At 47.3% G+C, this 24813-nt stretch overlaps 1 protein-coding gene and 1 long non-coding RNA gene across 5 annotated transcripts in view; both read left to right on the forward strand.

Moving 5' to 3' along the window:
• Positions 1–4506, forward strand: part of LOC125117260 (uncharacterized) — a 33056-nt gene extending 28550 nt beyond the window's left edge. For all 4 annotated transcript variants that reach the window (XR_007132558.1, XR_007132560.1, XR_007132559.1 and 1 more), the window contains one exon: positions 2551–4506. This is a non-coding gene — a long non-coding RNA (uncharacterized LOC125117260). The remainder of the gene's footprint in view (positions 1–2550) is intronic.
• Positions 4507–9399: 4893 nt separating this feature from the next.
• DENND11 (DENN domain containing 11) overlaps positions 9400–24813 on the forward strand; it is a 57027-nt gene continuing 41613 nt past the window's right edge. The window contains exon 1 of the mRNA XM_047763180.1: positions 9400–9704. Within this exon, the coding sequence (XP_047619136.1) occupies positions 9434–9704 (271 nt within the window). The 5' untranslated portion in view covers positions 9400–9433. The remainder of the gene's footprint in view (positions 9705–24813) is intronic.

Below are 24813 nucleotides of genomic sequence, written 5' to 3' on the forward strand. Positions count from 1 at the left end.
TCCCGCAGACTCCCTGAACCCATGTGCGACCGTTGCGTTATTTGATTTAGCGTGGCTTAAAGAATATACATCGGCCCGTTGGGAACAGGCTCCTTATTGCAAAGGAATGATTTTCATTCTTTTTCACCTCTCCTCTTTTTTTAGAAATACTGGCCTCTCCCCTACTTCCCACCCAGCCAATGGCTGACAGCAGGTCATTAGAATCCAGCATCACCTGGATGTCATGATGCTCCTTGAACAGCCGCTAACATATCTTGGCTGGAGTTCGTTTTCCTAAGAGACACACCTGAGATCTTTGCCGAACACACCTGCCCTCACTCAGGCACCTCCATGCCCTGCACCCACTAGGTGTTAGGAATTAAAGCTTTTGGGGCATCTGATACATTTTTACATTAAAAAGGGAGCAGTAGAAAGATCAGCCACACATAGAAACAGATATGTATCACTTGAAAATGGCAATTTCTTTGGCCCCCAAATGGCTTATTTTGTAAAATGTTTTCTTACTGTTTAGATATCTTTATCACACACTATTCAGTTTCTTTCTCAGGTAACACCCATGGGGAGGGTAAAAAACTCTGAAGAAAAAAAAAAAAGTTGGAGTTCCTGTCATGGCTCAGGTGGAAACGAACCTGACTAGCACCCACGAGGACTCAGGTTCGATCCCTGGCCTTGCTCAGTGAGTTAAGGATCTGGCGTGGCTGTGGCTGTGGTGTAGGCTGGCAGCTACAGTTCCAATTCGACCCCTAGCCTGGGAATCTCCATGTGCCGAGGGTGCGGCCCTAAAAAGACAAAAAAAAAAAAATAGTCACCAATACTTTGTAGGAGAAACCATAGGAAAGGCAGTCCATGGCAAAGGGAAATGATAGAGACAAGCCTCTCCGTGTCCTCGGGGGAGACAAGATGCTGGAGGCACCGAACAGGAGGAGTTATTTGCACAACAGCCGTGGACCCGAAGAGAGAGAGGCGCTGAGGACGAGCTCAGTGTTGGCTGAAACAAACGTTGGGTCCCTTCTCTTGATGGTCTTCGGGTCAAGACTGCCTGTCACCCGTCTTCCACCTTCTCTCTCTTCCCCAACCCCTCCGCCCCGTCTCCTGCCTCACTCACTCCTTTCCCATCTCCAGCCCGAAGGCGTGAGGTGGTGACTCCCAGTGAAAACTCTTAACTGGGGATATGTGAACGTGTTCTCGCAGCTAAACGCCTTCCTACGCTCCAGCTCTTTGGCGCGCACACCCAGTCCTCCCTCTGACCTTCCCAGTCCCTCCTAAACTGCCCCAGTCCCTCAGCAGGGGCTACAGTATTGCGCATAGCACGCAGTAGCTCACTGCTCACCTCTGTCGGAGGTTCGGCATCCCACGGGGGCCAAGGGAAGTAGAGTCAACAGGGAAAGGAGGCCAGTAAAGAAATTCCTATTTTGGAGTTCCTGTCGGGGTGCAGGGGAAACAAATCTGACTAGGAACCATGAGGTTACGGGCTTGATCCCTGGCCTCGCTCAGTGGGTTAAGGATCCGGTGTTGCTGTGGCTGTGGTGTAGGCCGGCTGCTACAGCTCTGATTCGCCCCTAGCCTGGGAACCTCCATATGCCACGGGAGCGGCCCTGAAAAGACAGAAAGAAAAAGAAAAAAAGGCATTCCTATTGAGAGACTCTGGGCTTTGGAATGTGTTTCTTATTTACAAGTCAGCAGGCCGTGTGACCTAATTCTTTCACCTCAGTCTTGGAGTTGATCAGTTTTCCCCTCTCCAGGGCCATGGCTAGGCATTCTCGCCTCTCCAGGCCCACTGGAAACTGGCTCTGTTCTCAGGCAGCGTGGGACTAACCCCAAACACTCGGACTGTGTCACAGGCCTGCAGGCCGAGGACGGGGGCTGGTGTGTTGGGTGTTACCCAGACAGACCAGGTTGCTTTTCCCCAACACCGCCTGCCTGTGATCAGTTACCTGTGATTTATGACCGCACACTGTTTGCCCAGGGCGGCAGCTGGGCCATCGGGATGACTTAGGTCGTATGTTATCAGCAGTAATTCTATCAGAAACTTGCACCATTCGCCTGCCGTGTGTTGTCGGCAGATGATCGTGGTTCAGGCTTCCGAGTGTGAAATCTCTAGTAACAAGTACAAAAAGGAGACGCCCCGTTTGGAAAACAGAATGATGAGAACTGGGTAGCTGCTGACCTCGATGGCCCAAGGGGATGCCTGGCCTTTGGTCCCCAGCCCCACTCTTTTGGGCGTCATGCTTTACTCTTTTCTGGGCCTCTTCACATTGTGAAAGACACCATCCTTGCTTTGGCGTATGTTGATACCACAGGCATCCATGCCAGGTGAAAAGCTTGACCTCAGAGTTGAGATGAAATGTCAAAAGGGGACCCCAGGTAATCTGTGGCAATAGTGGTAAAGGGGGGGGGGAATTTTCCCCTTAGTGTGGGACACCTTGTAAGTGTTCCACAAATTGTTTTTGAATGGGCTGGGGAAATAAAATTCATATTGCTCAGTTTTGCTTACAAATACTCTGTATTTGACTTTTTAAAATTTTGGATGTTTTTTTTATTGCAACATAGATTTCTGCAACAGGAAAGTCAGGTGCCCGGGAGGAAGATGCCCAAGGAGGAAAGTCGGCTTTGCATCTCAGACCTGAGTTCCCCACGCTGTGTGCTTAGGGAAGTTCTCTTTCTGCAGACACTGCCGAGTGATGAGAAAGCTTCCAGAATCAGAGCTCCATGGTGACCAAAGCGCAGTTCTGAGGCCTTGAAACACAGGTGGGAAGGACAGGAGCAGGAAAATCCAGCTAATTCAAATTGAGTTTGCAAGAGGTAGAAACCTGTATTTACCTCCGAGGTAGACTGTTTCTTTGCAGAAGTAAAAGTTAAGGCTGTGGAAAATGAGGTATTTGTTTGAGACTCTGTTGTTCCTAGGAGGGACCTGCTAGTCTGATTGTCTCCTCAGTCAGGAGGGAAAAAAACATTAAAAATGCTTGAACAAACCAAAGTGAAGTTCTACATAGTATTTATTGAAGACTGAATTACGATCGAGTCATTCTAGACTGAAAAAAATACCAGTGTTGGATTATGGTATATTTGATGGGACCACCCTATTGGGAACCCTCAGGAGGTCCGGTTTCCCATAAGAAATGGACTTTTTTACTGCCAGGCTTTCTGGGAAGCTGGCAGACTCCAGGAAGGGAAGTGGAGGCTTGAAGCTGGCAGAGGCCGAAGGCAACTCTCTGGGCCTCAGGCTGTTGGGCCTGGGCTCTGAAGACTGGGGAGAACGCGAGGGAACGTGAGGGTGATGGAGAAGGGAAGTTGGCACGTGCCCAGGATGTGCGTGTAGAGCATGCGGGCACCAGGACATCAGTCAGGGTCCTCGGACAAGGGCCCATGGGCCTCGTCGACATACGAAGGAACATCTCCAGCTCACTGGGGACCAGGCAGTGCTACCTCTAAGGTCCCTCCCGCTTCCTGGCCCTTATCTTGCCCAATCTCGCATCACAACCAGAAGCGTTGCGTCAACCCCTCGGGGGAAGGTTTGCAACATCTTAGAGAAAAGCAGAACATGTTCACCGCTGACGTGCATGGGTCAGCTTCCCGAACGGGTCCTTCAGCAGCCTGGACTGGGAGCAGGTGCAGATGGGTGTGGCCGCCCTGGGCGTGGACCCATCCCAGCAGGGGTCTCAAGTGCTCCTGACTCCCAGCAGCTTTCTTTCCATGAGGACAGCTGTCAGCACACTGTGGTGCCAGGAGAGAGAGGGACCTTCTCTTGGTCTCGTCCCACCACCAAGAGAGAGCACACAGAAGCCGCACCTGTCAGTGGTGAATCTAGTGAGAATCACGTCAATCATTTACAAGAATCCCGAACAGCACTTGATCTTTGGCTACCCTGTTTCTCATTTCAGTGTGCTTTCACACCTGTAAGTGAGTAGCAGTCCCAGCGGAAGAGTCCAAGGAAAGATCATGGACCAGGTAGAATAAAGCTGGAGGTCATTTGAAAGCCTACGAGTCTATCGTGAATACTTTTCTTCTTGTCATTTTGCTTTTTCTTTTATTTATTTTTTTAAGGCCACACCCACAGCATATGGAAGTTCCCGGAGCCCGGGATTCAGTTTGAGCCACAACTTCGGCAACACAGGATCGTTTAACCCATTGCACAGTAGGCCAGGGAATCAAACCCACACCTCCGCGGTGAGTCAAGATGCTGTAGTCAGATTCTTAACCACAGCGGGATCTCCTCGTTTTGCTTTTTCTTGTGGAAATGTTCCGACACCAAGAGAAAATATAGTGTAATGAGTCCCGATGTACCAGGAACCTAGCCTTGAAAATTGGGAGCAGTTTTGCAGTCTTGTTTCATTCATATCTGCAGCTTTGTTGGAGGCGGCTGCTGGAATATTTTAGAGCAGGTCACCGATGATATGTCCTTTCCCCCATGAATACTTTGGTGCCATTGGGGAAAATCCTTAGATTAAGCTACTAATTTGAAATCTGCTATAAATCTATGTAATCAATAAATCAGATTCTAATGAATTGCTTCTCTTGCCAAAATTTCCCGCTTGTTAGAACTAGAGAATATTCATTAAAGAAGCTCTTATAATAGAGACATGCTACTGTCCACTCACAAGACAGTGTTCTTCTTAGGGACGGAGTTCTAACCTGACATCCCAATACTCAGTATCCATGAGGATGCAGGTTCGATCCCCGGCCTTGCTCAGTGGTATAAGGATCCCATGTTGCTATGGCTGTGGTATAGGCTGGCAGCTGTAGCTCTGATTCGACCCCTAGCCTGGGAACTTCCATATGCCACAGGTGAAGCCCTTAAAAAAATGAAATAAATAAAGACCCCCACACTGAAGTTTTGCCTTCATCAAATGAGGCAAAGCAAACTTGTAGTAATTTTTTTTGGAGTGTGATTAGGAATTAAAGCTCTTCCACAGAAGGTTACCACCGGAAACTCCAAAGACAGAAACTGTCAGAATGGTCATCTCTCAGAAGAGGGTGCGGGGTTGGGGGGTTGGAGGAGGAGGAAAATGCTGCTCATTTAATGTCCTGCATGCAGTTGGGTTATTTGATTATTTGCTCTTTGCCACAGATAGCTACTTATTAAAATGTTCAAAATAACACCTGAAGTTTTGTTACCAAGTAAATATATATACATACATATGCAAACATATGTACACATGCATATACATACATAAACATATACACACATACGTAACACCTAAAGTTTTGTATCAGGTAAATGTGTATACATATATGTACACACATATATACATACACACACATACATAACACCTAAAGTTTTGTGTCAGGTAACTATGTATACATATACATACCTAAATACACACACACACACACACGTACACATATATCTATCCAGAAAGTGCTTGAATCACTTTGCTCACTCTTCTTCATTTCCTAACCTCTGAACTCTGGAGGTCCCTGAGCTCAGTTCCCCCAAACTAGGCTTTATGGACACTCATTTCCTTGGAATGTCATCAGCCTGTGGCTTTAAACCCTGTCTGTGAGCTGGTGACCTTTGAGTGTGTATCTGCATGACAAACATCGCTCTTGAACTTCAGACTCACAGCTGCCTAGTCTCTCCGTCTGGTTGCCTAACAGACGTCTCAGGCTCACCGGGTCTGAAACCAGACTCCTGATCTTTCCTACCAAACCTGCTCCTCCAGCAGTGTTTCCGTCTCTCTCCCGGAGAATGGGACAGCCAGCCATCTGGGCGTGACCCTTGACTGCTCCCTTTCCCTGCTCGGTGCATCCAGTCTACAAGCCCTTCCTTCAGTTCTGTCAGCCTCCTCCGTCTGGCTTCCCTTGCCTTCCCCCTGGCCTCGCTGCTGTCTATTCTCCACCCAGCAGCCAAAGGGATCCAAGGATCCCGCACTTGGAAACTCCATGCCTCCCATTTCACTCAGAAGACGCCCCAGCTCCTCTACGGAGGCCCGAGGGCCCGAGGACCCACCCCACAACCTGTCTGACACCTGCTGTCCCTCCCCCCACGTTCTGCCCAAGTCTCCTCACTGTTCCTTCAGACACCAAAATCTTTTGCACGCATCTCACTCACCCCATCGCTTCCTCTAGGCATCTGCTTAGAGGTCACTTATCAGAGAGGTCTTCTCCGACACCCATTCTGTGGTCCCTTACCCTATTTCAAGTTTCTCCACAGCCGTTAGCACTATGTCATACATTTATAGATTCAATGGTTCATTTAAAAAATTTTCTCTCCCATTTCACCCCCAGTAGAATCTCTTGTTTTTTGGGGGGGTGCTTTTTAGGGCCTCACCTGTGCCATCTGGAAATTCCCAGGCTAGGGGTCGAATCAGAGCTGCCGGCCTACACCACAGCCACAGCAACACCAGATCCGAGCCATATCTGTGACCTACATACACCACAGTTCATGGTAACGCTGGATCCTTGGCCCACTGAGCGATGCCAGGGATCGAACCTGAGTCCTCATGGATCCTAGTTGGATTCGTTTCCACTGGGCCATGGCAGGAACTCCTCCTTTTTTTTTTTTTTTTTTTTTTTTTACCCCCAGTAGAATCTCAATTCCAGGAGGATAGAAACTTAAGTCATGCTTGATGCTCTTTTTCCATTATCTGGAACAGGGCTTGGCACACAGTAGGTGCTGTGAATCAAGGCACACACTATGCCTCCTGTGTGCCCTCAGGATGGACTGCAGGACAGATACCTTTTATGAGGTTTCACATGTTTAATTTTCAACTCCATTGCAAATTTCAGAGGCCTAAAAGGAAGGGATGTGTTGGCTTTAAATAACTTGGTAACTTTGAATATATATCCTATCTTATTAATCCCTATACCATTTCTGGCTCAACCTGAGTTCAGCCTCTGTAGTGTGTGATTTGCTGTGTGTCTGCAGCACAGATGAGTGGAGAGCAGATAAGGGAAACATGAGGGTTGACATCATAGCTGTGTGGTCTAACGAATAAAATATGACAAAGTCAGGAGCCTGGAACAGATCAAATGCCCCAGGATACCTCTGGCTGCCCTGGGCTTTGGGTCCTTAGTATTGACTGTAGGGCTCAAGTTCATGGGACACATGAGGTGGGAATATGTTTTGTTCTTCTCCATTCACATTCTTAGTCTCACCCCATCACACCCCAGCTTGTCCAACAATCTGGACTCCTGTCTGGACCACTAGTATTTGCCCTGGTCAATTTTTTATGCACACTGATCCTGGAGGCAAGGGTAATCTGTTCCTTGTGTGGATGGAAGTCTGTTCCTGACAGAATAAAATGGCTTAGTTATATAAAGACGCTGATCCTTCTCCAGTAAATATGTATAGACGACCCTTGAACAATGCGGGAGTTGGGGTACCATCCTCTAGGAAGTCGAAAATCCGCATGTAACTCAGTCTGTTCTCCAGAGCTGAAGTATCTATCCATGGTTCTACATTTGTTTTTGGTGGGGGTTTTTTGTCCTTTTTTTTTTTTTTTTTTCTTTTTTTCCCAGGGCCGCACCCGCGGCATGTGGAAGTTCCCAGGCTAAGGGTCTAATCAGAGCTGTTGCTGCTGGCCTAGGCCAGAACCACAGCAACGCCAGATCTGAGCCACATCTGCGACCTACGCCAAAGCTCATGGCAACACCGGATCCTTAACCCACTGAGTGAGGCCAGGGATCAAACCTGCAACCTCATGGTTCCTAGTCAGATTCGTTTCCACTGTGCCAGGGCGGGAACTCCTGGTTCTACATTTGTGCTTTCAACCAGCCACACATGGTGTAGTACTGTAGTATTTACAGCTGAAAATAACCCCTGGAGAAGTGGTTTCACACCTGTTTAGAGGTCGACTGTTATTCTCATGCAGTTTGAAATGAAAAAAAGAATCTCACATTTTTTGGGCTACTGGATAAAATGATTTTAAATTTCACATGGAAAAATAGTTTCGGAGAAACAGCTGAATATTTTTTAAAAAAGAATAAAGAGAGGAGTTCCCGCTGTGGCGCAGTGGGTGTTGAACACCCGTTATGCAAGGCTCTAGGGTCTGAAGATTGACGTGATGGCTGGTGAGCCAGAACACATGCTTAAATGAAGATTGGAAAAGAAGCTAGGTTTAGGTTTGGACATTTTGATCTTCTGTTTATATAGAAAATCTAGTGAGATAGAGATTATGAGTTTAATTCCTGATATACAGTTTGAGGATATTGAACTAGGGGATTAGGAGGGGGTTCCCACCAAAGATCAGGAAAAGGAAGTCCCTTAGGGGGAAAGGGAAAGTCAGACTAAAGCTGATGGCTTTGGAAAGGGATTAAAAATTTTCTGTGAACCTCTATTTTATATTTAGAAATAGCATTTTAAATACCTCATCCCTTGGGGCGAATCTGGTGGTTAAGTAATGGCGGGGGGGTGGGAAAAAGAAACAGGAATAGCCATTAAAATAATGAAAAAGAATTAGGAGAGGAGAGAGACTTATTCCAACACCCAGTTCCTCCAAGGTTGGGGAAGGCCTGGGGTTTCTCTGCTCACAGAAGGACCCAGTGGGTTTATACACCAAGTGTTGGGGGTGTTGGTTAATGAAGCATCATATCTATGTGCCAGACATGCAGTGCTAATATGATTTAACCCCTTTTCCCAAGGCTGTTACTTCCAGATCAAAAAACCCTAAAAATCTATGCGATAACAATAAAGAACCTATGTTTTACCCCAAAGAATAGGGACTGCTTTCATCATGGCTACATTTACTTCAACTTCTCCCCCACCCCTCCAAGGGCAACTAGGTGACCGTCCACGACCTCTCTGTATAGTCACTGAAATGGATGGGGAGCTCCAGGGAGAGTCCAGGAAGGGCAGGGCCAGGCATTATCCAGATCATTCAAGGGCACACCGACTGGGTGGTACACACCCATCTACTCCAGGCCGGATACCAAAGCCCACAGCTTCAGGAGATCGTGCCACATCTCAATCGCAAACAACGCAGCCGGCAGGCAGCCGAGGCTCCCCTCTTCTGCCTCACTGCCAACACGGCGGTAGCTCTGGCCACACAGCCAGGGTTATGTAACACAAATCCATCACGGTCCATATGACCAGGGGACTTTCAAAATAAAGGTGGCGTATAACAAATCACGGAGGCACAGTCATCCCACGGAATCCTAGGTGAGAAGGCACAGGTAGCCAGGTCCAAGGGGCTCGAGTCCATGTCACCGCACTTTTCCTATACCCGACACACACAGGCATCGGTGAAATCTCAAACCAGGCACCCAGGTGCGCGAAGCCTGAGGGGGAGGACGCCTTCTCCCGCGGGATCGGAAAGCGGCGCCGGGTGGGCGGGCGAGGGGCGGGGCGGCCCGAGGCAGGTGCGGCCCCGGCGGCGGCGGCGGCGGCGGCGGCGGCGAGGCCCGGCCGCCCGGCCGCCCGGCGAGGGGAGTTCCCGCAGCCCGCCCCTGCGCCCGCCCCTCGCCGCCCGCGGCTCCTCCTCGCCTCCTCGCCATGGTGGAGCGGGGCGACGCGGCGCCGCTGCTGCGCTGGGCCGAGGGCCCCGCCGTCTCCCCGCCGCTGGCCCCGGACCCGCAGGCTGGAGGCCGGGGCTGGGGCGGCGGCGGCGGGGGCGGCCGGGTGGCCGCGGAGCCGCCGAGGAGGCGGGAGCCGGAGGAGCTGGGTCCCTCCGAGGTGCTGCTGCAGCCCGGGCGCCTAGTGCTGGGCGACGTGGAGGAGGACCAGGTGGTGGCCGTGTTCGTGGTCACCTTCGACCCCCGCTCGGGTGAGAGCTTCTCCGGGACGGGGGGGGGCGGGGAGAGGGTCGCCCCCCACACCGGGCTTGGGGGTAGAGGGGGAGGGGCTCGCTGCGCGCGCACCCTCACACCTGCACCCCTCCCCTCCCGCGGGGCTTCCCGGGGCAAGCGGGGTGCCCCCGCGAGGTCGGGGCGCGGGGCTTTGTTCCTGCGCCCCCGACTCGACTCCTTGAAGTCCCGCTGCCTCGCAGCAAACACCCCCTCCGCGCCCCCGTCCCCACAGTCGTGTTTGCACTTCTCCAGTCATAGAGGATCCTGTTGGTGGCCACAGGCAGGCTGGCTTTGTTTTCTTTTCTGGCTCTGTTCAAAGATTTCGCCTCTTAGGCGAACGCCCCCCCAGGTGAATTCCTTCTGAAACGGAACGTCCTAAGCTTCCAGGTTCTCGGCTTCCCACCCTCGCTCCCCACCCCTCCCTGCAGGGTAGCTTGAGGAGCGGCCAAGTTCACGCTCTCTGACAGCGTTATTTTGAGGGATTAACGCGTGGAGCATTAAGGAGTGGCACAGAGGGATTAAGCTGGAGACCCATTAAAAGAGAAGTCTCTCAGGTAGGCTCTTTCTGGTTTGGTTGGAGAATTAAAGAGTTAGCTCACATCGTCTTTAGCCTAACCGCCCAGTAAGGAAACCTGCATTTATTTTACTGGCGAGAGACTTCTTGGGGGATCCGAAGCAAATGAGCAAATGTCTCCTCCCTCAGAAAGCCTCAGGTGGTCAGGAAAGGGCCCTCCTCTCAGTCTGGGAGGGAGAAACGCTGTAGTCTTGGTTCTAGGGCTCAAGAAAACCCAGGTGTGTCTTTCTGTCCTAAGCACCCGTGGAGCTGCTGGAATGTGGAGCATCTTTCTGGAGTTCTGTCCTGGTAGAAGCCATTCTGAAAAACTTGATAGGATTCGATGGACTGGGAGGGACAAGGGTGAGAATTTGGGGATGGCAGAAGAGAGGTGCCCAGGCAGAGCTTTAAAGACACAGGAAGAAAAAGGGTCACCTGTGGGGAGACGAGGCCTTTTTGACTCCTCTGTGTTCCTTGGCCTCCTCTCAATGGCTTTCAAACTTTTTTGACAGTCACCCACCGTATGAAATTAATTTTACATCCCAACCAGTTCCCTCACATTCAGAAGTGAGACACGAGTTTTATGAAATAGTGCTAACTCCTTTTGCATGGAGCATATGTTTCTATTTCTTTCTTTTTTTAATGCTCATCACATAGGCTGGTTGACTAGCATGTGGTTGGGACTCCCAGACAGAAAAACTACTGTTCTTTTTTTGACCAAAGTAACCTGTATTGTTAGACAAAAACATACTACACTGTAACTAATTAACAGTCCTATGCCCTACCCCTTCACCTGCAGCAAATAGACATGAGCTCGAAATTCGTTCTGGGAAGCGGTTAAGGGTAATTAGAAGAAATGGAGAGGGCGTGCTACTGATCTCGCAGTGATTGCCCTGGCAGTAGAGGCTAGAGAGGAGAAGCAAAAACCCTACGCTAACCACAGACAGAGTTAACACAAGCGAAAAGCACTGCAGAGCCAGGACCCTCCGCCTGCCTTGTCAGAGCTGGCAAGCGTGGTTTTGTGAGTTTGTGTTTATGGAGTGTTTGTGTGTCCCTGAGAAGTGTATTTGTAATGGTTTTCAGATTAAGATTAGTGCAGAAAGATGGGATTTATCTGACACCTGGACCCTTACTCTGTGCAGGCATTTTACTATAATGGTGTTTCATTTAATTCTCATCTCCATTCTACTGTGACGGTCGTGTATACTCACTTTATATGTGAACAAACAGACCAAGGATGATTAAGGAATTTGAAAATATTAACTAGCTGGTAACTGCTTGCTTCTGAGTCTGGTTTCCAGTATACTACACTGCCTGAACCCTTTGTATCATTCTCTGTGCAGGGAGTGGAGAGGAGGGGGAAGGAGGGAGTGGGGGGGCGGGGGGGCATGCAGGGTGAGTGTTTTCAACTTTGGTTAATGGTCTTGTTTTTGGTTTTTGCAAAGCTGCTGTTTGCTGCCCATAACTTATCTCTCCTTGGTCATCTTCCCCATCCCAAATGGCACTTTACTTCCTGTAAAAAGAATTCTGATAGTACCTATATCAAGTAAAATTTATATGGCGCATCTTCTAAAAGTAGAAGATGGAACGAATGCATGCATGCTGCTGGGGTTCCCTCAAAGGCTGACGCTAGAATAAGGGCCTCAGAGAGCTCGAGGCGTGTCCCTTGTTTGAGGGTTGAGAAAATCAGGGTCTGGAGAGGTGAGAAGTGGGCCTTCCTATGCTCAGTGGGGCCAGACTTAAATCTCTGGGTTTTAGTTCTGCAGCCTCCCCACTCTGCTACCGGGGCAGGTCTGCCGTGTGTTACTGTTTAATCTTGGGTCACCAAGACTTTTGCCTGCCTTGGCCTCTGATCCCCAAAGTAGTAAAGTGAATACTGGCTTCTTTACCAAAATCACAGACGTTCTTCCAGGGACTTGTCTGGAGTTTCTGTGACTGCCTGTCTGCTCCCCATGTCTCTCCTAGCTGTGTTCTCCATGCTTTCCTGGGTGCTCCCTTCTTCTCCCTAAGCCCACCAGGCACTTACCGCCCAGGCCATGGGCATCATTCATCTTCCCACCTGGTACAGGTGACCGTGGGCATGGATCTAATCAGTGTGTGCATGCGTGCACCTGTACAAGAGGGGCGAGGGGAGGAGCGAACGTCACAGCTATGGTTCATCTGTCAGGGTGTGAGTGATCTGTGTGCTGAAAGTGGGTGTGAGAGGGGATGTGAGGGAGCAGTAAATCCTTTTCAGATTCCTTTTCCATAAAGGTTATTACAAACTATTGAGTACATTTCCCTGTGCTGTCCTTGTAATTATGTGTTATACAGTAGTGTGTATATGTTATTCCAACCCTCTTAATTTGCCCCTCTGCCCCACGGTTTCCCCTATAGACCTATCAAACCATAAGTTTGATTTTGAAATCTGTGAGTTTCTGTTCTATAAATAAGTTCTTTTGTATCATTTTTATTAGATCTACTTATGATATGTGATATAGATTTGTCTTTGACTACACTTAGTATGATAATCTCTAAGTCCATCCATATTAACTGCAAATGCCATTCTTTCCCTTTTTTATGGCTGAGTAATATTCCATTGTATACATGTACTACATCTTCTTGATCTATTTCTCTGTCAATGGACATTGAGGTTGCTTCCATGTCTTGGCTATTATAAATAGGCACACATGCTCAGTGATTTTCAGACTAGTGTATGGGAATAAGAGTAATTCTTCTATACCTTTGGTTACAAGCTTTGGGTTGGGCAACCGCAGGAATAATCAGAGGGTAGGGACATAAAGAATGTTATTTTCATTGGACTCGCGGTTTGAAAATTATGGTTGTTGGATCTACAGATGAAGTGAGGACCAGTGGCTTCAGGGTCAAGTGAGGTGGGGCTTTCTCACACACACAGAGACACACACTCTCTTTTCTCTCTTTCGCTCACTCACTGACACACTCAGTCTTTATCTGGAGCAGGGAGTCCCTGGGATGGTGGTGGTGCTGGCCATCTGGGCGACAAAGCTGCTATTGAAACCAGGCCCAGATGCTGACTGTGCGAGCCAGCGGGAGAGGTTGGCAGCCGAAATATTGCTTTTTCATTGTGTTCAACCCATCATTCAGAGCTCTGAGTTTTCCTTTTGATTCTGTTCTTTGGGTTTCTAGTAAAATTTCTTTTCGTCTCTCGGCTTCCTAAGGGAAAAGGTGTTTTCACCCTTGGAAATCAGCCTGCCCCCTCCCCACCCCCGCACTGCCCTCTCTGAAGGTGACACCGCTGTCTTGCTATGTGACAGAGGACTGGTGCAGGGGTCTGGGGCCGGTAGAGCTTTGGACCTGCAATGTATGATGCCTGCAATTCTGCCTCATTGGACTGTTGCTTTAAAAGAGATTCACTTTCAACAGCTCCATTTTCCCCAGAGTTATTTCGTAGGTGTCCAGGGGGGAAATTCCGACGTGTGTGTGTGTGTTGAGATGGCTGAGGGCAGGAAAATCTGCTGAGGAAAATCATGTGGCTTTTCCCATTGTTCTTCCTGGCAAGAAATGCATTACCTGTTCCTCAACCTCTGGCCAGTGCCTCGAAACCCCCATTTAATTTGGTGCAGCTAAATGGTCCTGTGTTCATGTCAAATGAGTGTCCTATTTAAAATCACTCGAAGCCACTAACTTTAACCTCCACACATTTCTCCATGTGGTCAACGAAATACAAGCCTTTTCTTTTGAACAATGGAGACACGGCGGCCCAGCGAGATAGGGCCAGGTGTGGTGTCTGAGGCATCGCTTGGAGGGCTGCCCAGGTCATCTGACTTGTGCAAATAACAAACAGCTCCAGCCACTGGCAGGAAAGTGACACAGCAGAATGAGAGTGGAAAAGTTGGAGCTTCATCTTGAGATGTAGAGAGCAGTCCTACCAATGGCCAGCTCAAAGAGGCCAAGAGAGGGCCGGTTCTGCCAGCCAAGGCAAGAAAGTCTCGTGGACTAATTCACCCGCCACGCCCGCCCTCTCTACTTTTCTATCAGATGTCAGTGGAATACAGCTGTGGTTTGTCTCATTAACTCCCATGTTGGCAAGCCTTTTTTTTTTTTTTTTTGCTTTTTAGGGTCACAGGTGTGGCATATGGATGTTCCCAGGCTAGGGATCGAATGGGAGCCACAGCTGCCAGCCTACACCACAGCCACAGCCACAGGGGATCCGATCGGCGTCCGATCCACACCACAGCTCACGGCAATGCTGGATCCTTAACCCACTGAGCAAGCCAGGGATCGAACCCACATCCTCATGGACACAAGTCGGGTTCGTTACCACTGAGCCACAATAGGAACTCCAGCAAACTTTTCCACAGGCCGTTGGTGACTCACTGCCCACAGTTTTCAGGGCGAAGGTGGTCACCAGCCGTGACTTCCATGTCTTCTCTTGGAAGGTCAATGGGGAGTAGAGGAGGAGTGGGACTCATAACACCTGTCACTTACCGAGGGCCCACTCTGGACCAGGAGCTGTGTTGTCCTTTCAATAGTCTTTGCTGTAACGATGCAAAAAAACAGGGGACCCGAGCAGAGAGGGACGGAGCCCAGAGGCAAGCCTGCTCTGCCTGCCGCCTGTGCCTGTGCTTCTTCCCACACCACTGCCTGGTGTAAAGTGATACGGGCCTGTGAAATGGAAAGTTTTTTCCCATGTAAAATTAATGTATTGGAATTCAGCCACCGATGGGCATATGGCTGACTTGAAATCACCAGGATGAATATCTCCCTACCTCGGGTTTCTTCCCACTGACTCTGTCTTCCTTTTCTTTGGATATACTCTCATCCTCAGTGGCCTTAGGACCATTTAAAACTATCTGAGACCAGGGAGTTCCCATGGTGGCTCAGCGGGCTAAGAATCTGACTAGTATCCATGAGGACACGGGTTCAATCCCTGGCCTTGCTCAGTGGGTTAAGGATCTGGCATTGCCATGGGCTGTGGTGTAGGTTGGCAGGTGCAGCTCCAATTTGCCCTCTAGCCTGGGAACTTCCATATGCTGTAGGTGCGGCGGTAAAAAGAAAAAAGAAAAAAAGACCAAATTCAAGTGAGAAGGGCTGTTCGCTTTCCTGGTCTTCGAGTCTGAACCAGGCAACCTTTTTGAAGTTTCTTCCATCTCTGGGCTTTGTGGCCTCCTCCGGAAGCGGAGACCACAGTACCCCCGGATTCTTGCCCGTATTCCTGAGATCGGACCCCCTTTGACTTCTTGATTAGAATTAGGCCATGCTGATGGGCAGAAGCTGAGGGAAAGAGTGCTAAATCAAGGCCCATGCTGGAGAGGGGAGATCTGGTGCAAAGCTCCACTCTTGAGCTCAGAGATGCTGTACTAGGGCCTTGCGAAATCCAGACCTCAAGAGGAAATTCTTGCTGGGGAACCGCCCAACAAGGAAGGAGAGAAGGAGGAAGGAAAGTCACACATTTCCCCTTAGCAAGAGATTGTTTGGGTTCAACATCATTGCTTTCTCCTCTTTCAGTATTCTGAGACCAGTTTCCTAACAGGCAGCCTCAGCGGCAGCTGATGCATACTCTCCCTAGAGAAACAGTGGTTGATGAAACCCAAGTGTGCTTGGAGGTGTGGTCATTTCACATTGCACCGGAGATGGGACCAGAGGCAGCCCTGTACGTAGAGTGGACAGAGTGTATCTCACCTGGCACAGGAGCTTCGGAAGCATCAGCTCTGGGAGGTGCCGGCCCACAGGTTCAGACCACCTCAGCGTCTATAGCCAGGCTCAGCACCGCCCTCCAGCTTCTCTGGGTAACTGAGCTGCCAACCCCGTCCTTGGCAGGAGCCTGGGCTCTGGCCCCGTGCTGCTAAGTTATGTTGCACCAATATTTATTGAGTGACTGGCTGCAGGTGCTCTATCATGGACAAGAATATAAAAGAGAATGTATTGATATGTATAATTGAATCACTTTGCTGTACAGCGGAAATGAACACAGCACTAAATCAACTAGACCTCAATTTAAAAAACAAACCAACAAACCCTGATCGTAGGGAATTTCTGATTTTGATCTCAAGGTTTACAACTTAGATCCCGAAAACTACACCCAGCTGTAGAAATACACAAAACTCACGCCACCCAAACACTGGCCTCCTACCTTGGTTCCCTGTGAGTCCCAAGCCACGCTCCTGTGTTAGAACACTTTCCATCCAGTTCCACAAAGTCCTCTTCCACTGCTTCACAATAACTCACAGCTCAACCCTCCCAACTCCCACCTTCCTATGCGAACAGCAGGTCTTCTTTAAAGTACCCTGCTGTATTTTTTTTGTTTAGTTGGTTGGGTTTTTTTGTCTTTTAGGGCCACACTCATGGTCTATGGAAATTCCTAGGCTAGGGGTTGAATCGGAGCTGCAACTGCTGGCCTACACCACAGCCACAGCAACACCAGGTCCAAGCCACATCTGCGACCTACCACCACAGCTCATGGCAATGCCGATCCTGAACCTACTGAGCGAGGCCTGGGATCAAGCCTGCATCCTCATGGATACTAGTCAGATTCGTTTCTGCTGAGCCACAACAGGAACTCCTCATAGGTAAGTTCATTCGTGCATTTTTTTTTTTTTTTTGTGGTTGCACTTCGGCATATGGAACTTCCCACACCAGGGACTAAAACCCCACGCCACAGCAGGGACCTGAGCTGCTGCATTGACATTGTTGGATCCCTAATCTGCTGCACCGCAAGGAAACTCCTATGGCATATTTTAGATTCCACATATAAGTGATATCATGTGGTTTTTGTCTTTCTCTTTCTGGCTTACTTAGTATGAGAGTCTCTGGTTCCATGCATGTTGCTGCAAATGGCATTATTTTGTTGTTTGTTACGGCTGAGTAGCATTCCATTGTACATATGTACCACATCTTCTTAATCCATTCATCACTTGATGGATAGTTAGGTTGTTCCCATGTGTTGGCTCTTGTGAACAGTGCTGCTGTGAACATAGGGGTGCATGTATCTTTTGACTTACAGTTTTGTCCAGATAATACACCCAGGAGTGGGATTGCTAGATCATATGGCAGCTCTCGTTTTTTGAGGAAACTTCATTCTGAATATATGAATTGCTTTGGAACAAATTCAGCCAGCGGAACTGTGTATAGATTTACCCCCCTTTTTTTTTTTCTTTTGGCTGAACTATTTCAAAGTAAGTCACAGACATCATGACATTTCATTTCTAAACCTTTCAGTAAAAATTTCCTAAGAGTAAGGCCATTTTCTTGTATAACCACAATGTCATTACTACCCCAGCTTAATTCTTCTTTTAGATTTTTTTAATTGATAAATTTATTTGTTTTAGCAATTTAAGGATTACAGGAAAACTGAGCAGGAAGTACAGTTTTTCTATACTCCCCGCCCCCAATTACCTCTATTATTGACGTCTCGCCTTAGTGTGATATATTTGTTACAACTGATGAACGGATATTTACACATTATTATTACCTGAAGTTCAGAGTTTATATTAGGATTCACTCTTTGTGGTGTTCATTCATTCTGCGGATTTTGAAAAATGCGTAATTTTTTTTTCTTTTTTCTTTTCTTTTTAGGGCCACATCCATGGGGTATATGGAAGTTCACAGGCTAGGGGTCGAATCAGAGGTATAGCTGCCAGCCTGTGCCACAGCAGTGCGAGATCTAAGCCAAGTCTTTCCCTGCAACACCGGATCCTTAACCCACTGAGTGGGGCCAGGGATTGAACCCACGTCCTCATGGACACTAATCAGGTTCATTACCACTGAGCCACAATGGGAACTCCAAAAAATGCATAATGTTATGTATCTACAATAATCATATCATACACAGTAGTTTCACTGCCCTAAAAAGCCTTTATGCCCCACTTATCCTGCTTTTCTGATTTTTTTTTTAACTATCTATAATTTTTCCTTTCCAAAATGTCACATAGTTGGAATTATACAGAGCACGGCTTTTTCAGATGGGCTTCTTTCACTTGGCAGTATGCATTTAAGTTCCCTCCTTTTTCTTGTTGTTGTTGTTTTTTGTTTTGTGCTTTAGTGGCTTCTTTCTTTTTATTGCTGAGTAGTGTTTGTTATATGGATATCCCACAGTTTTGTTTTGTTTTTTTTTAATCCATTCACTTTTTTGAAGGACATCTTGGTTGCTTCCAGTTTTTGGCAATTATAAATAAATCTGCTGTAAACATGAATGTGCAGGCTTTGTGTGGACTTTTCAATCCTTTGGATAATCAGGAAGGATTGTATGGTAAGAATATGTTTAGTTTGTAAGAAACCATCAGCTGTCTTCCAAAGTGTCTGTACCATGTTGCCCTCCCCCCAGCAATGGATGAAGGTTCCTGTTGGTCCACAGCAGCAGCAGCATTTGATGTTTTCGGTGTTTTGGGTTTTGCCCATTCTAATATGTGTGCAGCAGGATGTCGTTTTCATTTGCAGTTCCTCAAGCACATAGGCTGTTGGGTGTGTTTTCATATGTGCATTTGTCATCTTGGGTGAGATGTCTGTTCAGACCTTTTGTTCATTTGTAAAATTGGGATGTTTGCCTTCTTCGTGTTGAGTTTAAGCTTAAGTTCTTTGTGTATTTTGGTTATAAGACTTTATCAGGTGTGTTTTTGCAGGTATTTTCACCCTGTTATTAGCTTGTCTTTTTATAATCTTAAGAGTATCTTTCAAAGATCAGAAATTTTTAATTTTAATACAGTACAGCTTACCAGTTTTTTCTTCATGAATCACGCTTTTGATGTATCTGAAAACTTATTACTAAATCCAGGGTCACCTAGATTTTCCCCTTTGTTATCTTCTAGAAATTTTATAATTTTTTGCATTTTACATTTAGGTATACTCTTCATATTGAGTTAGTTTTTGCGACAAGTATAAGTTCTGTGTCTAGATTTTTTTTTTTTTTTTTTGGCCTGTGGACATCCGTTTGTTCTACTACTACCTGTTGGAAAGCCTCTCTCTCTTCCCATTGTATTACCTTGGCTTCTTGGGCAGATGAGTTGACTGTATTTGTGTGGCTCTATTTCTGGGCTCTCTGTTCTGTTCCATTGATCTATTGGTCTGTTCTTTTGCCAATAACCCAGTGTTGATTCCTGTAGCTTTATAGTGAGTCTTAAAATCAGGTAGTCTTAGTCCTCTTCAGTTTTGGGTTGGCTAATTTCAGTCTTTGCCTTTCCACGTACACTTTAGAAGTAAACTTTTCAGGAGTTCACTTCATGGCTCAGCAGTTAACGTACCCAACAAGGAGCCATGAGGATGCGGGTTCAATCCCTGGCCTCAGTGGGTTAAGGATCCGGTATTGCCGTGAGCTGTGGTGTAGGTTGCAGACGTGGTTCAGATCCTGCATTGATTGCTGTGGCGTAGGCCCACGGCTACAGCTCCAATTCAACCCCTAGCCAGGGAACCTCCATACACAGCCCTAAAATAGCCAAAAAAAAAAAAGTAACTTGTCAATATCCACAAATAGCTTATGGGGATTTTGATTGAGATTGCATTGACTCTCTTGCATAAGCAGATATGAAATTCCCTATGCATACATTTTTCCAGATATATCAATTGTGTTTACACAAATTCAGCAAGCATTGTATCAGAACTGACTAAATACAGGTAGTAAACTTTTTCTTGCCAGCCATTTGAAAGTGCAGACATGATTTCACTCCTTAGTCCTTGAGGATAAACCTCCTTAGAAAAAGGACGTTTTTACGTAACCGCACTATCATTACCACTAGCTTTTTAAAACCATGCCTGTCCTCAGGAAAGCTGGGTTTCTCTTTTGTTTTTTTAATGTCCATCCTGTCTTGTGCTAAACACTGTGCTATGTTGGGATGTAAAGATAAACAAGCAGAGGTGGAGTTCCTGTTGTGGCCCAGCAGAAACGAATCCGACTAGTATCCGTGACAATTCAGGTTTGATCCCTGGCCTCACTCAGTGAGTCGGCGATCCGGCATCTCCGTGAGCTGTGGTGTAGATGGCAGAGGAGGCTCAGATCCGGCGTTGCTGTGTCTGCGGTGTAGGCCGGCAGCTGTAGCTTCAACTCGACCCCTCGCCTGGGAACCTCCATATGCCACGGGTGTGGCCCTAAAAAACAAAAACAGAAAGAGAGAAATAAGCAGAGTTCCTGCCTTTAAGAAGTTCAGTCTCCTGGGGACAGAGACATCTAAGATGATGATTATATTAGTCTGGGATGAGGGCCATAGTAGCTTTATCTACTTTGATTCAAGGAGTGTGTCAGCAAAAATGGTCTTCCTTGAGGATGAAAAACTGTTCCCCTAGTGGTATTTCGGAGCCCACACTCCATCCCATGGTTTGCCAGCCTGACCCCGATGGACCTTTCTTCCCAACCCAGAGGGGTTTGCATTTGCCTAGAAGGGAAGGATGTGACGAACAGGAGGTCACTCACTTCGTTCCATTCCTTCAGTTTCTGTACGGTGAGGATTGATCAGGCACAAAAGAACAAGAAGGAAGACTTTGAGAACCAGGCTGAGGAATTGGGGCCTTTATTCTCAGGTCAGCTGTATTAAGTAAGACATATGGAGTTCCCGTCGTGGCGCAGTGGTTAACGAATCCGACTAGGAACCATGAGGTTGCGGGTTCAGTCCCTGCCCTTGCTCAGTGGGTTAACGATCCGGCGTTGCCGTGAGCTGTGGTGTAGGTTGCAGACGTGGCTGGGATCCCGCGTTGCTGTGGCTCTGGCGTAGGCTGGCAGCTCCAGCTCCGATTCAACCCCTAGCCTGGGAACCTCCATATGCCGTGGGAGCGGCCCAAGAAATGGCAAAAAGACCAAAAAAAAAAAAAAAAGACATATGTTTGGCCATGAATACCAGAGACCCAAATGAACAGTGACTTAATCAAGATAGGAGTTTTATTTCATTTTCATGTAATAGGCAGGAGATAGCCAGCCCAGGACTGGAATGCTAGCTCAGATCCATGGGCACTGGACCCCTGCTGGCTCTCACTCCAACATCCCCTCCGTGGAATGTGGGCTGATGCCCACACCTGTATGATTCAGGATGGCCTGCCACCCATGATAGCCAAGACACGGAAACAACCTAAATGTCCATAAACAAAGGAACAGAGGAAGAAGCTGTGCTGCATTTCTACAATGGAATATTGTGTGGCCATAAAAAATAATGAAATAATGCCATCTGTAGCAACATGGGTACAACTGGAGATTAGCATACTAAGTGAAGAAAGTCAGGAAGAGAAAGAAAAATACCATATGATATCACTTATGTGTGGAATCTAAAATATGGCATAAGTGAACCCAGCTATAAAACAGAAACAGATCATGGGCATGGAGAGCAGACTTGTGGTTGCCGGGGACAGGAGGGAGTGGGATGGACTGGGAGTTTGGGATTAGTTGATGCAAACGATTACATTTGGAATGGATTAGCAGTGAGGTCCTGCTGTACAGCACAGGGAACTCTATCCCATCACCCATCTCCTGGGATAGATAGACCATGACTGAAGCTAATATAAAGAAGTTGCTTTGCTGTACAGCCAAAGTTGGTACAACATTGTAAATCAGCTATGCTTTACTTTTTAAAAAGTGTAGAACTGCTAATATAAACAAAGATGGCCTGTCACCACATCCCCATGCCAGGCAACCTGCCACTACATTCATGTGTCAAGCAATAGGATGGAAGAAAGGGCAGCACGTTCCTTCCCTTTGAGGCGCATTTGGGAAAGACACACCTCATTTCTGAATCCCACTGGCCAGAATTTACTTGTGTAGCCATACCTGTTTGCAAGAAAGCTCAGAGAAATATAGTCGGCCTTGAGAAGACCACATGCCAAGCAAAGAATAGGTGGTTCTAGGAGTTCCTGTTGTGTCGTAGTGGAAATGAATCCAATTAGTATCCATGAGGGCGCGGGTTCAATCCCTTGGCCCGCTCAGTGGGTTAAGGATCCGGTGTTGCTGTGAGCTGTGGTGTAGGTCACAGATGGCAGCTTGGATCCCATGTTGCTGTGGCCATGGTGTAGGCCGGTAGCTGTAGCTCTGATTTGACCCCTAGCCTGGGATCTTCCATGTGCTGCAGGTGCGGTCCTAAAAAGAAAAAAGAAAAGAAAAGGGGGTTCTATTCCCTATCAGCAAGGAAGAATGTATGTATTGAGGGTCAACCTTCACGCCCTTTTATTCAAGCATTTCTTTTTTTAAAAAATGCCCCTTAAAAATAGATTTATTGACCAAATAACATGGGAAACATTAAGCATGATGTTGATTTCAGAGAGATTCATAACGCTGAGTGACATTAAAGGCTCTGAGAAGTTCTACGGTAAAGGAATGCACCTGTCTTTGTTTAACCCAAAGAAAGATGGGCCCAAACTCCTTTTTTAAAAAAAATTTTGTTCTTTGCAGAAGCCCTGTTCACCTAAGCTTTGGGAGATAGTGCTGTGGGAATCACTGACATTTCCTTAGTTTGCAGCGACACAAACATTTTTACAGCAGTTCCACTTGTAGGAATGTGTCATCCACAAAAATGTGTGCATGTCAGTCAAAATCTAACTTTGAGCCATGAAACAGAACCACCAGGAGGATTTATTGCAGGGACTTATGTGCAGTTGCTGGAGCTGGTTAGTCTGTGTACAGCTATTGTTTTTGTGTCTAATGGTGGAGCTTTGAGTCTCTCGAGTGGGCAATTACAAAGAAGAGAGGAAAGTTGGGAAGAAGATCAATCTGGAACTCATGAAGGAGGGCAGGAACCCAGGTCAGTCCGCCTCCAGTTCTAATGATGTGCTGTCCTGACCTGACAAAGCCGATACCCTTCATTGGGTATCATTCATTGGGATGGGAGTCAGAGATGCTGGAAGAGGAACCCGGGAGGGTGGGTCCAGCATCGGTAAGCCTGGCTGCTACCCTCTACCCCTAGCCCAGTGTGATAAGCCTCAAGATAAGCAGCAATGCTCATGAGCTACCTGATGCTCCCTCCTGACCTTTGGACATAAACGTAGTACGGGCACTGCTTCACTTTCCCTGTCTCAACTGGAAACATATACATAATGCAGCGAGGTCATGCATTACAAAGCCACCACACGTGTCGTCACCAGATGACAAGTACATGATTGTTTCCAGCAGTTGCTGTTTGTATTAGCTTCAAATAGGAGGTAAGCTAAATGTGCATCAGCAGCTAAGGAGATAAGTAAGCTGCAGTGCATGCATAGGATGGAAATAATAAATAAATTATTGCTGCAGGCATCACCATTGATAAATCTTTTTTTACTTTTTTGGTTGCACCTGTGCCGTCTGGAAGTTCCTGGGCCAGGGATCAAATCTGAGCCACAGCTTCAACTGCAGCAATGGTCACCCACTGTGCTGGGCTGGGAATGAAACCTACAGGATCATTAACCCACTGTGCCACAGCAGGAACTCCTGTTGACAAGTCTTGGGAAAAATACTGAGCAAATGAGACAGGAGTTCCCTTGGTGGCACAGCAGGTTAAGGATCTGGTATTGTTACTCCTGTGGCTCAGGTCACAGCTGTGGCACAGGATCAGTCCCTGGCCCAGGAACTTCTGAATGCCAAGGATGCAGCACCTCCCCCCCCAAAAAAAAAGTCACAAAAGAATACAAACTATTATTGCATTAATATAAATTTCAAAAACAGCAAAGCTGATTTATGGTGTTAGAAGTCAGAATAATAGTTACCCTTGAGAGAGAGTTAGTGACTCTGATGGGACACAAGAAAGGCTTCATGGTAATGTCCTGCTTCTTAACCAGGGTTCTGCTAAACAGGTGTGTTCATACAGGGAAAACATCGTGCTGCATGGTTATCATTGGTGCACTTCCTCCCCCACTGGGATATTTTAATTTTTTTGGTAAGATTTTTATTTTTTGACTTATAGTTGATTTACAATGTTTTGTCAATTTCTGCTGTACAGGAAGGTGACCCAGTCTTATACACACACATACGTTATTTTTCTCACATTGTCTTCCATCATGTTCCATCACAAGTGACTAGATACGGTTCCCTGAGCTACACAGCAGGATCTCATTGCTTAACCACTCCAAATGCAATAGTTTGAATATACTAGCCCCAAACTCCCAGTTGATCCCACTCCCCCCCCCCCCCACCTCAGCAATCACAAGTCTGTTCTCCAAGTCCATGGGTTTGTTTCTTTTCTATAGAAAGGTTCATTTGTGCCATATATTAGATTCCAGATTTGTCTTTCTCTTTCTGACTGACTTCTTTCAGTATGAGAGTCTCTAGTTCCATGCATGTTGCTGCAAATGGCATTATTTTGTTCTTTTTTATGGCTGAGTAATATTCCATTGTATATGTATCTCATATCTCTTTCTTTCTTTTTTTGGGGGGTGGCCCTCTGCAGCATATAGAAGTTCCCAGTCTAGGGGTCGAATTGGAGTTGCAGCTGCCAGCCTACACCACAGTCACAACAACTCGAGATCCGAGCCACACCTGTGACCTGCAACACAGCTCACAACAATACCAGATCCTTAACCCACTGAGCGAGGCCAGGGATCGAACCCACATCCTCATGGATGCTAGTTGGGCTCATTACCACTGAGCCACATTGGGAACTTCCTACTACATTTTCTTAATCCATTTATCTGTCGAT

Source organism: Phacochoerus africanus, chromosome 16 (genome assembly GCF_016906955.1).
Source record: "Phacochoerus africanus isolate WHEZ1 chromosome 16, ROS_Pafr_v1, whole genome shotgun sequence".
Classification (NCBI taxonomy): Eukaryota; Metazoa; Chordata; class Mammalia; order Artiodactyla; family Suidae; genus Phacochoerus; species Phacochoerus africanus.